Here is a 13,527-nt window from a genome sequence, read left to right on the forward strand (position 1 = left end):
GAAATGACTTTACATAGTCATGTAGGCTCTTGAAATAATTGAGCTTCATTGTACTTAGCAAGTGGTACTATATTCCCATAAATTAAGGATTTGTAAGTGTCATTCTGACCTCTCCATCTAATGAATAATTTACTTAACTTTCAAAAAAAAAAAAAAACTTATAAAATTTTAGGCAAAGTTGTATTTTCTAACATGGGTTCATCTTGTCAGCATAAAATAGTTTTTTGCTTGAAATAATAAGATAAGTATTTTGTAATATCCAAATTGCCCTTCTTCTATTAATCATGTGACTTCATACGGATAATGTTGTATTTCAATCGATATTTGAGAGAAGGGGAATTCAAACTTGGTCTATGGGTATCTCGTATGAGTTATAAAATGAATTTGATCCTTTTTTTTTATAAGGATTTTATAGCTATGACTCTGCTAGCAATTTAGCTTGATATTTTTCAGGGTGAGACTATTGACACCCTTGATCTAAAGATCGATCAAATATTTTTCTGTTGGCTTTCCCTTTGTATTCAAATTGGTCAAATTTGATAGTTATTATATAACATTAATTACAGGTTTGCTCACCTAAGAGCATCTTTAGCAGACTCTCTATTATGGCTCCTTAGCTATTTTGAAGAGCATGTTTAGCTTTTTATCTATTTTAGCAGCTACACCAGACTCCTAAGTGGCTCTCTATTATAACTTTTAGTTATCTCGCTCCTAAATATAGAGAGCGGGATGAGACTCTCTATAATTTAAAACATTCATTTTAAGTTATTTTATGTAATTTATAAATACATTTAAACTATTTAATATTCATTTAAAAAATAATATAAATTCAAAACTAGCTAAAATAGAGAGCATTGATGCAAACATAGTTCTAAAGTGGCTAGCTAAAATGACTTTTTAGCTACTTTAGCTAAAATTTGACTCAAAAATGGCTAGCATTGCTAAAGATGCTCTAAGGGACAGTTTTAAGGGACTGTGAGGGACAGATGCATCTCAACCACATGTATTAAATATAAAAGCATAAATTATAACACCTTAAAACTGTGCATTTATTTTCAGCAGTCAGATTCACTTGTCCCTTACAGTCCCTTAAAAAATGTCCCTTAGGTGAGCAGGCCTTACATTAATTAATCCTTCTAATAGACCTCTGAATTTGGATCATGGTTTATATTGATGTTATGTTGAGGAATCTTATACATACAAGATCCTCTTAACATAAACAAATGAGATTAGGAGAGGAGGGAAGGAAAGATCGTCGCTTGCGTATTAGTGCTCAGTTTTTTTTCTCCTATGGTTTATTTATCTAATTATACTACATAGTGAGATATAAAGACATGCTCACTTAAGGGACAGTTTTTAAGGAATTGTGAGAGACAAGTGAATGTGACGGTTGAAAATAAATGCACAGTTTTAAATGATTATAATTTCAACTTTTAAATTTAATACATGTAGTTGAAATCAATTTGTCTCCCATAGTTCCTTATAAATGCTCCTTAGATAAGCAGAGATGAAATCAGCTGTCCCCAATTACACTATCTCCATTATGTCCCCATACATTCATTTGTCTAGAAAGAATAAAAAATGAAACAAAAGATTAAGAAAATATTTTCTTAATCTATGTGGACCAATGAATGCATGGGGACAGAATAAGGATAGTGTATTGGGGACAGCTGATTTCATCCCAGATAAGTAAGACTGTTAGACACTTATTAAGATGTTTATAGTGTCACCCTATTTCTTGATATTAATTTTTTATTTTCTAGTAGAAACTTCAAGGGTAAAATTCTCATATGGTACCCAAATTATCACGATCCTACAAATTTTCAGGAAGTCTAGTACCTTTACTATTCCTCTGTTAGCCCTTATAGTACTTGCGTCCATTATTCTGTTAAAAATGCCTATGTAGCGGTCATGTGACACTCATGTGAGTAAAATAGTAAGGGTAAAATAGTATTTTCACTTATATTTAGAATTATGAAATTTAATATATTGAATATCTATAATTAATTTTTTTTTTTTATTGGAAATAGCATTTTATTCATAATCTGGTGGACAATACATCCAAAAGGGTAAAGTAGTCTCAAACAAAACTGAGAACCACACCTCTAACACTAATTAGATAATTCTTCTATTACAATCTCATTTAGCCATGGAAGGCCAACTTCTTTCCAGAAAGTTATGCTTTGGAACCTGCAGAGCCTCTCGACCAACAGAGTGGGCTGCAAGATTGCAACTTCTAGGAATCTTCTTCCATTGAACTTCCTCAAAAGTTTGATTCAGAAATTTAATTTCTTCAAAGACAACTCCTTCCATATTGAGGTCAAAATCAGGATTAGAAATTGCTGCTACTACATTTGCTGCATCACTTTCAATCACCAACTTCCTAAAGCCCAACATTAAGCAATACTTCATTCCATACAGCACATCCAATGCTTCAGTAGCGTGTGGCCTCAACTTCCCAGAGATTATGCATTAGAGCTCCTTGCAGCTTTCCTTCACTATCCCGAATCACTGCACCGATAGCAACTTTTCCCATTTTTGGGTTACATGCAGCATCAACATTAAGCTTGAGAAATAAAATAATATTTTGAAACTTCACTTTTGACATTTAAAAGAAAATAATACCCAATTTATTCTTCACTTTTCACGGGATACTTGGGGCAATTAATTTAAGTACTTTTGTTTCTTTTTATTTTTATTTTTTTATGAAAATTTAATATATATTAATTTGTGTCATATTAATTTGTGTCAACTAATGAGATAATTATTTTCTCGAACAATTAATAAGACTAATCCATGGAGATGGTAGGTAAATCTAGGTATTCACTAAATTCAATTCGAGATCTTTCTTTTAACCTAGTTTAATTTATTTTAATCAAAAATTTGTAAAAGAAATATGAAAAATAGATTTTTTAAGATTTTACCCATTCTTTAACGGAATAATTGATGGAAGTACTAAAAAGAGTAATGGAGGGATAATACAGGTACCATTAGACTCTCTAAAAATTTGTTGATACCAAAAAATGCATTTCGTGATAGTTCAGGTACTATAAAAAGATTTTACCCAAACTTCAATTGTATTAATAAGACAAACATTACTCGGAAAAAACACAATGACTTTGTTGTGTAGTACTTGACTAATATGAGCTTAAAATAATTTAATCTCATCAAATACAATATTGCACTGATCATCCTGTCATGACTCATGAGCTACATTCTTTTTTTTTTTTTTTGAAAATAAGGGCATGTATGGCTGCCCTCAAGCCTTTACCATTAATGAAACCATAGAATACATGGGGGGGGGGGGGGGGCATAGAGCCTAAACCCCAAATTATAATAAGTACTAAGAGAATCACCTGTGAAAATAACAAGTGTCTCGACTAAGGATATGCATTCTAACATGCATCATTTAGCGAAGAGTGCACTATAGGCTACTCCATTCGCTTTACAATTGTGGTGACATACTGAAAAGACAATGCTCACTTGAAGACATGAGCTACATTCTTAACTTCATTGATACCATTTGACAAAAATAATTGACAATAAATGAAAAGGCCAATAACATTAATACATTATAATTATGAAGTAATGCTTCCCAAAATTTCTGAAAATACTTGGATGAAACGTTTTTCTGGGTTTCGGGGATTGATAGACACGTTGCAATCCTTACTGGGCAGAAATCAAAAAATTCACACAGAAAACACAATTTTGGTTATGCAGTGAAAACCTCAATTTTGAGATTAAAAACACTGCGGGGCTCTTACTCTTGAGAACCCAAATAAAATCAATCAACTTATTGATGAAGGATATGGTTCTTTACAAACACATATAGCTCTCTACGCGGCTACAATCTCTAGACTCACTAGAGAGGTGCTTGTCTTGAATCTTGACATTCTTCTTCACTTGAACGATTTGCAAATATCGCTCCACTTGCACCACCAATCTTCTCTACTGATCTCGAGAGAATCAATGCATGTATATGAATGAACAATGAAACACTTAGACACGGAACAAGTGTTTCATGGACTCCTATGGAACTCTTTCTAAGCAAGCAAGACACACAATAATTCTTGCATCAAAATCCCTACACAATCAACGCTGCTTTTCTGAATATATTGAGGAGAAAATAAATTATCAACAATTAAGACTTAACCCTAATTGGACTCCGTCTTTTAATAAAAGATAACCAATTAAAATAAACAAATCCTAAATCATCTAGGACTTCAAAAGCACGATTTTATCAGTTGAAAAATATCTTTGTAAAATAAAATCTAAAAACCAAAAGATACTTTCTAAAATTGGACTCCCAAAAACGTTGGGTTGACTAGGACTGACTCGGGGATTGCAACACATGTTGCAATCCCGTGCTTATGCATGAGATGCAATTACCTGAAATTCTCCGAGATCAGTTTTGATGAACTTTGTAGACTTCTTCAGTGCTTTGTATAGGGATGCCAACACATCAAGTGTAAACCTTGTACCTACAATTTCCGAATTACGAAGGATGTGCTCTCAATTCGAAGTGGCAGATTGTGCATAATGATGATGGACGATAACAGCTACAAAAAAGAGTAAAATTCTTATACAAAAAATATTATAGTTATATTTGATTGACCGAGATTAGGTCTACAGATAATTAATATCATAAACATTGTAGTTAAATTTATTAGTCTTTTATTTATTTTATTTTATTTTACTGGGCCCTGTTGCAGAGTGAACATATAGATCAAGAACGAACATTTGGTATATATGCTATGCTTAAAGAGAAAGAGAAAAGAACACAACTTTATTTTTTTAATTTCTCCCTCGTACTAGGGTTCATGAGTCGTGTAACATGTGGGAATTTTACTTTGCTTTATCTCTTTATATTTTTTTTCTTTCAAAAAGAAAAATGATTTATATACGTGTTCTTAATATATGAGTCTGTATTAGGACAAACTTTATATAAAGCATGTCACCCCACACCAATTTATTGTCAAGGTCTTGGTTCCACTTTCCAGGAAAGAGAATTGCATTATTGCTGTGGAATAGACTTCGATTCTTGGAAGTCAAGGTATTTTTTTTCTTTTGGAAATGTGAACGTGAGAAAATATTAATTAACCTAATTATTACATAATGCAATTGGATACCTAGATAATTTCTATTTTATTGGCTAAAAAAAAAAAATTCTACCTTAATTTGGTGAAATTTGCACTTTTAAACCTAGTCGAGTTAAGGTAGCAGCTTGGTGGTTGTTCTGGTTATGATGGTCTCAATGGCAACCATTTTGTTTGGTGGTGGTGGTTGTGGAAATGGGGTGATAACGGAGACAATGGCCATGACAATGGCAATGACCGTCTTCGATCAATCGATCTTAGTAGCTATGTCAGTGGATAATGCCATTATCACCTCCTACCTGGTAATGAAAACGATCATCGTCATGCTAATGGGTAATGGATAATGGACATGAGTATACCGTAATTTTTTACGTACATTTAAAATCTAGATTTTTTTTTTTCACAATTTAAAAAAAATTATTAAATAAAAAAATAGTACCTAAGGGGAACATGAAGCCAAAACTCTTTACAAGAAATAACAAAACTAAAACGCAACCAATACATAAGCAAGAATAATCAAATCTGATTGCATCAAAGATCAAGACGCACAACGAACGTCCGGTTACGGGCAAGGTAAGGGTCTCTTCAACCTTTCTTTTGCCTTTAATGTTTTCTTTTGAGACTTTGGGAGAGACTTGAGAAGATTCTCATCTTCTAGAGTTACTTCACCCTCATCAAATCAGGAACTCAAAGGACTCATCCTCTCAGCCTGGGCATATGTATGATGACCAAGGGGTTCTTCATTTTTCAAATCACCCCAACAGAACTTAGGTTGATGAGCACTAGATTCTACCAAAGCAGAATCTATATTATTAGTGTCAACCAAAGTGTCATTGCGCTCACCAACTGTCTCTTGCTCATATGCAACAATGCTTTCGCCTTGTTGCATTTGAGCAAGAATTTCAAAATTATTACCAGTGGAATATTAACATTATATGGAGGGCTTGTTGGAACTCAACTTGCAACTGGGTTTGAGATATCTACCTCATGTACTATTGGAACAATGGCTTGCTCAACAACAAAATGAATAGCAGTTTTTTCAACAATTGGAGCAGTAACCTTCTCAAAATTGACAACTGCCAAAGAAGTCTCAACTTGTGACCATTCAAAGATCAAAATACTAATTTGATCTGGAAAATAAAATTCACACTCCCCATTTTACAATTCATACTCCATGTTTTCTTTTTTGATATCTTAACATCATATGTTTTTACAATCAACTCTACAAAAAGACAAAGCTTAATATACTAAAAAAAAAAAATGTGAATTGTAAAATAGAGAGTGTAATTTTCGATCCTATTTGATTTTTGCACCGACAAAAACTCGACTGAAAGTGCAGCCTTAAGTTTACGTGAAAATAATTAGGATAATAAGCTGCTGATTATCATTGTCTCCCCCTGTTCCCGGGATGAGTGATTTGCCTAATTTTTGTTTTTGGATGACAGTGATTTGCCTAATTATTGTTATGTCATTTTCTGGAAAGGACGTACCCCGGCCAAGTTTACTATTTTCTTCTGCCTGTGCAATCAAAGTCGGGGCCAAAGGCTAAGTGTGCATCTGGCCTACAATCATATTTAAAGTTTTAAAGTATTACGTGTTGTACGTTATTTTGCTTTTCTGTTTTTCTTTAAGCATCGGATCTCATCTGCACATATTTCCATTTTCCAATAAAATATTATGTACATATCCCAAGCTGGACGCACCATCGACTAAAGCAGAACAAAAAAGAAATGAAAAGAAAAGACTAAAGCAAATGCATAATGCGCAACGATGAGTCAGGGACCCCGGGTGTAAAAATAGTGAGTCTTGATATCTCTCTCTCCCCACAAGTCTACCTTAGTCTCTCTATTTATATCGTTATCTATTGATCGCTATAGTTGTAAAGCAAGACATGATGAGTTCCAATATATCTTTCTGTGCTTCAATTCTGTTTTCTATCTGTTTCCTCCATTTATGTTTGCAACATGATCAAGTTGAAGCTCAACCGGGCGGCTTTGCAAGCCCCCGACTTCGAAATGCCTTCAATGTGATTCAAAACTTCAAGTCCAAAATCCAGAGTGACCCTAAAAGAGTCACAGCAACATGGGTTGGCAATAATGTATGCAACTACACGGGCTTTACCTGTGCAGTTGTTCCGGACTTCAAGCAGAGATCGGTTATTGGAGTCGACTTCAATGGTTTCTTGTTTGGCGGCAAAGGTTCCAGGCTCCCCCTCGGTGGCTTCATCGACAAGTTAGACGACTTGGTCTTCTTCCATGCAAACTCCAATAACTTCACAGGCACAGTCCCGCCTGGCACAGCTAAACATCGATTCTTCTATGAGCTCGACCTCAGCAACAACAAGCTCTCTGGGGCGTTCCCAACAGAAGTTCTTGCTGCCTCGAACTTGACTTTCTTGGATCTCCGGTTCAACTCGTTTAACAACTCTGTTCCTTCCACGGTGTTTAACCTAGACGTTGATGTACTCTTCCTCAACAACAATAATCTCTTTCAGCAGATTCCTAGAACTCTTGGCTCGACTCCAGCCCATTATATCACTTTCGCTAACAACAAATTCTCCGGTACAATCCCAAGAAGCATTGGCCAAGCATCAAACACTCTTTATGAGGTTCTCTTCCTGAAGAACGGCCTTTCAGGTACTACAGTCTGAAATTTCAATTAGAAATTCTCTTATGTCTCTTTTTCTACCTGATTCGAAATTAGATGCAATTTCTTTGTTGTAATGCTGAATTTATCAAGTTTGTTCATCCAGGAAGCTCACATAATAATGTGTCGGTGCACATATATGTACGAGTTTTTGCGCAAAACACTTGTTTGTGTCATAGTTGATCATCTCACTACTATTTGCATTTTGTCACACGTGCATTCAATTAAATATGGTAAAAGAGAAGTGAACTGTTTCATTTGTATGTTATCTGTCTCCTTCCACCCTTAGAGCAAGTTCACCCGTAGTCAAGAAATGTCAAGGTCGAAAAGTCAAGAATTCGACCAGTCAAGTTACTGTTCACTGCCACTGGACATGGGTTAGCACCTGTTTTTTTTCTTGACCGGTCAAGACTGTTCATTATTTTATTTTTTCACTGTTCATTGATTTTTTTACAGTTTTATTTCACTGTTCATTGTGTAACTATGAAATATAATTTTTTTTGGGTGAGATGTAAAATAAATGGTAGGTATTTATAGAGAAATGTTTAGAATTTTTAACAATATTTTCTCTCACCGTTTTGTTAACGTTACAACACTATATATACATATAATTGCACCACCGTTGGATCTGAACATTAATTGAAAACAACGGCCCAGATTAAGGCCATGACGTCTCTCTCTTTAATTGGCCGCTGACGTCACCCATGTGGCCTGATGGGCTGAGCTGGCTTGCTTCTTTGCCTGGGCAAGCAATATGTCAAGGCCATGACCTTTTTCTTGGCCTGGGTCAAAAAAGGCCATCTTTTGTCCAGTCAAAAAGGGACCGGTGGAAGGAGAAAAATCATGCCCATAATCAACACCTCAGCAATCTGAGCTGGTGACCGGTCAAGACATGCACCGCTGCACTTGCTCTTAGAATGAAGTCAATGAACCATATCATCTTACTATTATTTACACGAGCTAGCACCTTTATTTTTTTTTTGAATTTATCTATTAAAAAAATGGAAGGATAATTGATGTTTTATATTTATTGTTCGACTACTTTTCCTCATCATAGCGGGTTGCTTTTACTTTGATATTATTTCCAAGAGAAATTCGTCGTCTTTAAGAGAACAACGAAAATAAGTTAAATTTAACTAGTTGGCATTAAATTTAGTGGTAAGACACTTTTTTTTTTTTTTGAAAAAAATGTTAGTAAAGATTTTAAGTTTGAATTCCTCTATTCCTTGATCAAATAAAAGATGGACAGAATCCAATTCGATTAATTGGGACTGCACTTGTGAATTTATGGCCAAGTTATTAAGTGTAGCAGTAATCAATTAGTTTCTCTATATATTTAATTATTTATCGACATTAATTCATGTGCTTTCAAATCTGATAATTTCTACCTTGCTTGTAGGGTGTTTACCAATGGAAATAGGGAACTTGAAGCAGTCCACCGTGTTTGATGTGAGCTTCAACCAGTTAACGGGGCCGATACCGCTATCATTTGGTTGCTTGTCCAATGTACAGCTTCTGAACTTGGCCAACAACAAGTTTTATGGGGCAGTGCCCGAGTCGGTTTGCCAGTTGCCTAAGCTAGCGAAATTGACACTGGCCAAAAACTGGTTCACCCAGGTCGGACCACAATGTAGGAAGTTGATCAAGAAAGGCGTTCTTGATATCAAGTTGAACTGCATTTTGGACCTTCCGAATCAGAGGTCAGCGGCTGATTGTGCTAATTTCTTCTCCAAGCCCAGAATATGTCCCAATGAGAGGTCCTTGACTATCATTCCTTGTAGAAGAAGGTCCTCTTCAAGTACTTCAAGTGAGGAGAAGTCTGATGGACCTCAAGCACTAGCTCCTGCCCCGCTATCTTATCGTACTCTCGTACCGCATAGGTTATGATTTTCAAGCTCTATCGAGCCCTAAATTTGCTTCACTGGACCGTCTAGCTAAAAAAAAAAAAGAAGCGTCCTCACGCCTCTTTATGTTACACCTTCGGTAAATAAGAACAGTTCAATGTTGCAGTTTCTAGTTCCTTGTCGATGCTCACTAATTAGGGTGCTTCTAGCTACTAGTGTTGTTTTTGACGAGCCATGATGGATCGTCTACTATTGTGCATTTGTTTTGTGTGATTGTGTGTAATGTACTACCTCCATGTATTGAACAATGAGACGGATCTGTAGTCGTAGTTAGTTTGTTTGATAAGGTAGTCCAAATTAGTTACTTCTATACAACAAGCAAAGGAACTGAATCCATAAAAAGAAGGAAGGAAAAAAAAAAACAAAAACAAAAACCCGGTTCCTGGTCTGTGCTGGAATGACAAAATTTGTTCTGTTTATGCCCTTTGGTGGGAATATTATGATAATATCGAAGGAACCATTGAAGATGCTTGATTGAAAGATTTTAGCATAGTATTTACACATATTTAGAGCAAGTTCAGCGGTATGGTGGTTGCCCGGTCTCCACCTGGGCTAGGTCACCACTCACCACATCAGCATATTAGGCCAGTTTACCTCTTCCACCGGCAAAAAAGAAGACAGTCTCTTCTTGACCCAAGGTGGACCCATAGTCCCATATCAATATATCATATACCAGGTCAAACTCTTGACCCACAAAGTGACCCAAGGAAGTTGGTTGCCAGCTTGGCCCAAGCCCGAACGAGGGTGACGTCATGGAGTGATGGAGTGAAGGTGCAATGCCAGCCGTTGGATTGCAACTGAGATGGCAGCAATATTTTTCCAAAAATGGCGTTGTGAGGGATCGAAACCCAGTCACTACGATGCATGCACATTTTCTGGTCCACTGATACAACATGAACTCTTACGCTACTGTTTGCGCTTTATTTATACTTAGACTATCTATAAAGTCAAACTAGTTTTGTTTTTTCTTCTAATTTTATAGTTTATCATGCATATCAGACTATCAGTTTAAGAAAAAAATAAATAAAAACAATGAATAAAATGATTTAACAACACAAAATAATTTATAATGCATAAACCAAAATAATTTGTCAAAAAAAATACAGTTATTTTTCTTTTTTTCTTTTTACTCTACATAAATATTACTTGGTAGGTTTTTTAAAATATTCATTACTATTATTTATTTACATTATATATTTCTCATTTGCAATAAATAAATTAATAGAATATTTAATGAACAGTGTGATAAAGTAATCTGGGGTTCACATCCAAAACCAATTGGCAATGGATGAATGGATGGAGTGGTCCAAACCCTTATAAACCCATAGGCAAGGTCCTATTTTTCCCATGTGGGATGTATATATTCTCAACACAGTGATTGACCCAGTGACCTAGACACAACGGGTGAAAACACATATCCAGTGATAGTGAACGGTGTCTTGACTCAGTGATTCAGTGACCCTGCCCCAACGGGTGAATTTGCTCTTATCTACTTCTGCAATTTAGGACTGGAGAGTTTGTATATACTGCATGTAAGCATCAATTGCCTACATTGGCTTCCATATGCATATGTTTCCTTCCTTATTGTTCTTTCCTCTTTGTAGTTTCTACACGAGAATTTATACATTGTGCAAGCTAGCTGAACATTTTTTTGTCCCCGCATTTCTCAATGCCACCAATGAGGATACAGAGAATAGATTTAGAATTGTAATGGCAAACCGGCGGAACCCTCTCCCGGAGTCTTTATATTTGAAATGCTTCAGCTGCATTTCTGCGAATTGTCAGTATTACAGGTATCATTTTGGGTTCAGGATATATTAGTTTTCCTGATTTCTTAATTGATTATGATTGCTTAGGTCGAGAATTTTGAATGGTGGGTCATGAGACAAGATTCAGAATCATGCGACCAAACACAGTGAACAAATATGGTGTTGTTCTTGATGACTCGAAACTATGCTTGACAAGTTAATAGAGGAGTTTATATGCTCTATATCTAGAGGTATTCGTCTCGAATTTGTTATAAAGTTATAATTAAACCCAAAATTATTACATAAAAATTTGAACTAATGATACATGCACTCTTTTTTCTTGGGTGGGACTATTATGTAGTTGTCTTTCCAGAAGTTGGTGGAGCCACATTGGATTCTCATCATGGTTTTGTAGTTGAATATGGAATCGGGTACGGACGTAGAGCTTGGTAGGTGCTACTTACCCATCTGTGATTTTGGATTTCAATAACTTCCTATTCTTTCCGTTTTACTCTACCGAGTTTCAGTGAGTAATGCTGGGGCTTTGATATCTAAGAAAATAATGTACTCTATTGGTTATTTCTACTGATTATCACGTACTTCAGACAAAAAAAATAAATCATTTTTCACATAGCAGTTCTGTTTGATTGTTTAGCTGATACGATTTCTCCTAATTTGAATTTTACTTTATGTATGTGTACCCTTTCCTTTCCTCTCTGTTCTTAAGAGTTTATGGACTCACAGTGGCTTTGTATTGTAGCTTTTCATGTGGATGACTCAGAAGTCCCCTTGAATGTTTGCTTGGGTAATTACTTATAAGTAATTTACTGGTGGGAGATGTATTTTCGAGGTGTTCGATGTCATAAGCATGTGATTTCAGAGAAACTTGCAGAGGTATGCTAATCTTTAAGATACGGTTTTTCAGTACAGTTTGATATGAGGCCACTTTTATGAAAACTTTAGAAGTACAAATTCTTGAGACTATCATTTTGGATATCGTTCTAATTCACAATAGCGTGTTAATGTTCAGTATGCAAATTGAAAATTTAAATGACAGAAACTTGATATGCACTATGAATGTTTTTTCTGATATAGAGTGGCATACTGTTCACTTTTTAATAGGGAGGTTTTTGTTTCGTTGGATATTGTAACTGTATAATATAGGAAGTCTTTGATTATCCTTATTTTCTGGGAAGAAAAATTATGGAGATCAACTGACTGAATTAAGACTTTTGTGCCTTAATATAGCAACGCCAAATTTTGATACCACTTTGTAGAGGGTATAACATAAGCTCTGAACTGCATCCCTGATTGAGGTCTCTCAGCTTTAGGAACCAAACTTACAATGGTTTTATTCTGAGCCATGAATTAGGACTAAAGCATCTACAAAAATTCTGACCTCACCCGTATTTTCTGATGTGGAATTTGCTTATCCAAGTGTCATGTTTTTGTTAGTAAAATATGGTTTATGGGAAAAGATATCTTATCTGATAACACAATTGTAGCTATAAAGAACAAGGATTCCTACAGGGTGAAAAAGAATTCTTGACCGAGATAGAATTGAGATGAAGGCTACACCATAAAAACTTGGTCTCTTTGGTAGGATACTGTGATGAAGAAGGGAAGCAGGTGTGGAGCTTGCAGTCTTGAAAAATTAATCATTGCTTGCAACTTGCAAGTTATTATCTAAATCTATAAATCATATGTTGGTGAAATAAGCAGCAAATAAATTAATGTAAAGAGTCTCATATTGTTTTGTTTGGCAATTGAGTGAACGGCAGAGTAATCTTTTGGCATTACAGATACATATCTTTCTTCCTTCTCAGTCTGCACAAGGTCAATTTAGTCTGAACTTTATCAATTGGAAGTTGAACTCATAAATGGATCCACTTTGCCGTTCCGCTTAATGAATCTTCACTGCATAATCTTTAATTGCATGAATGTAAGAAATTGGAGTTTAAGCATGCGCTACATAGTTGTTTCTATGTAACATATATGTGTGTGGCATGCTGGTATCCTTGAATCGTTCACAGTTTTAGGACCACATGAAATATCATTAATCGAATTGTGTTTATTGCTATGAGTTCATGTCTAATGGTACCAAAGTGACTGGCTGTGCGGTATGAACTTTTC

The 13,527-nt window shown here is 35.3% G+C and overlaps 1 protein-coding gene across 1 annotated transcript; it reads left to right on the plus strand.

Annotated features, from left to right (window-relative positions):
• Window positions 1-6,894: 6,894 nt before the first annotated feature.
• Window positions 6,895-9,932, plus strand: LOC133739134 (uncharacterized protein At4g06744-like). The gene is made up of 2 exons (XM_062166861.1): window positions 6,895-7,732; window positions 9,142-9,932. The coding sequence occupies exons 1-2, from the start codon at window positions 6,988-6,990 to the stop codon at window positions 9,627-9,629; spliced, it is 1,233 nt and encodes a 410-aa protein (XP_062022845.1). The 5' UTR covers window positions 6,895-6,987; the 3' UTR covers window positions 9,630-9,932.
• Window positions 9,933-13,527: the final 3,595 nt, after the last annotated feature.

The sequence above is a fragment of the Rosa rugosa genome, chromosome 3 (genome assembly GCF_958449725.1).
Source record: "Rosa rugosa chromosome 3, drRosRugo1.1, whole genome shotgun sequence".
Taxonomy (NCBI): domain Eukaryota; kingdom Viridiplantae; phylum Streptophyta; class Magnoliopsida; order Rosales; family Rosaceae; genus Rosa; species Rosa rugosa.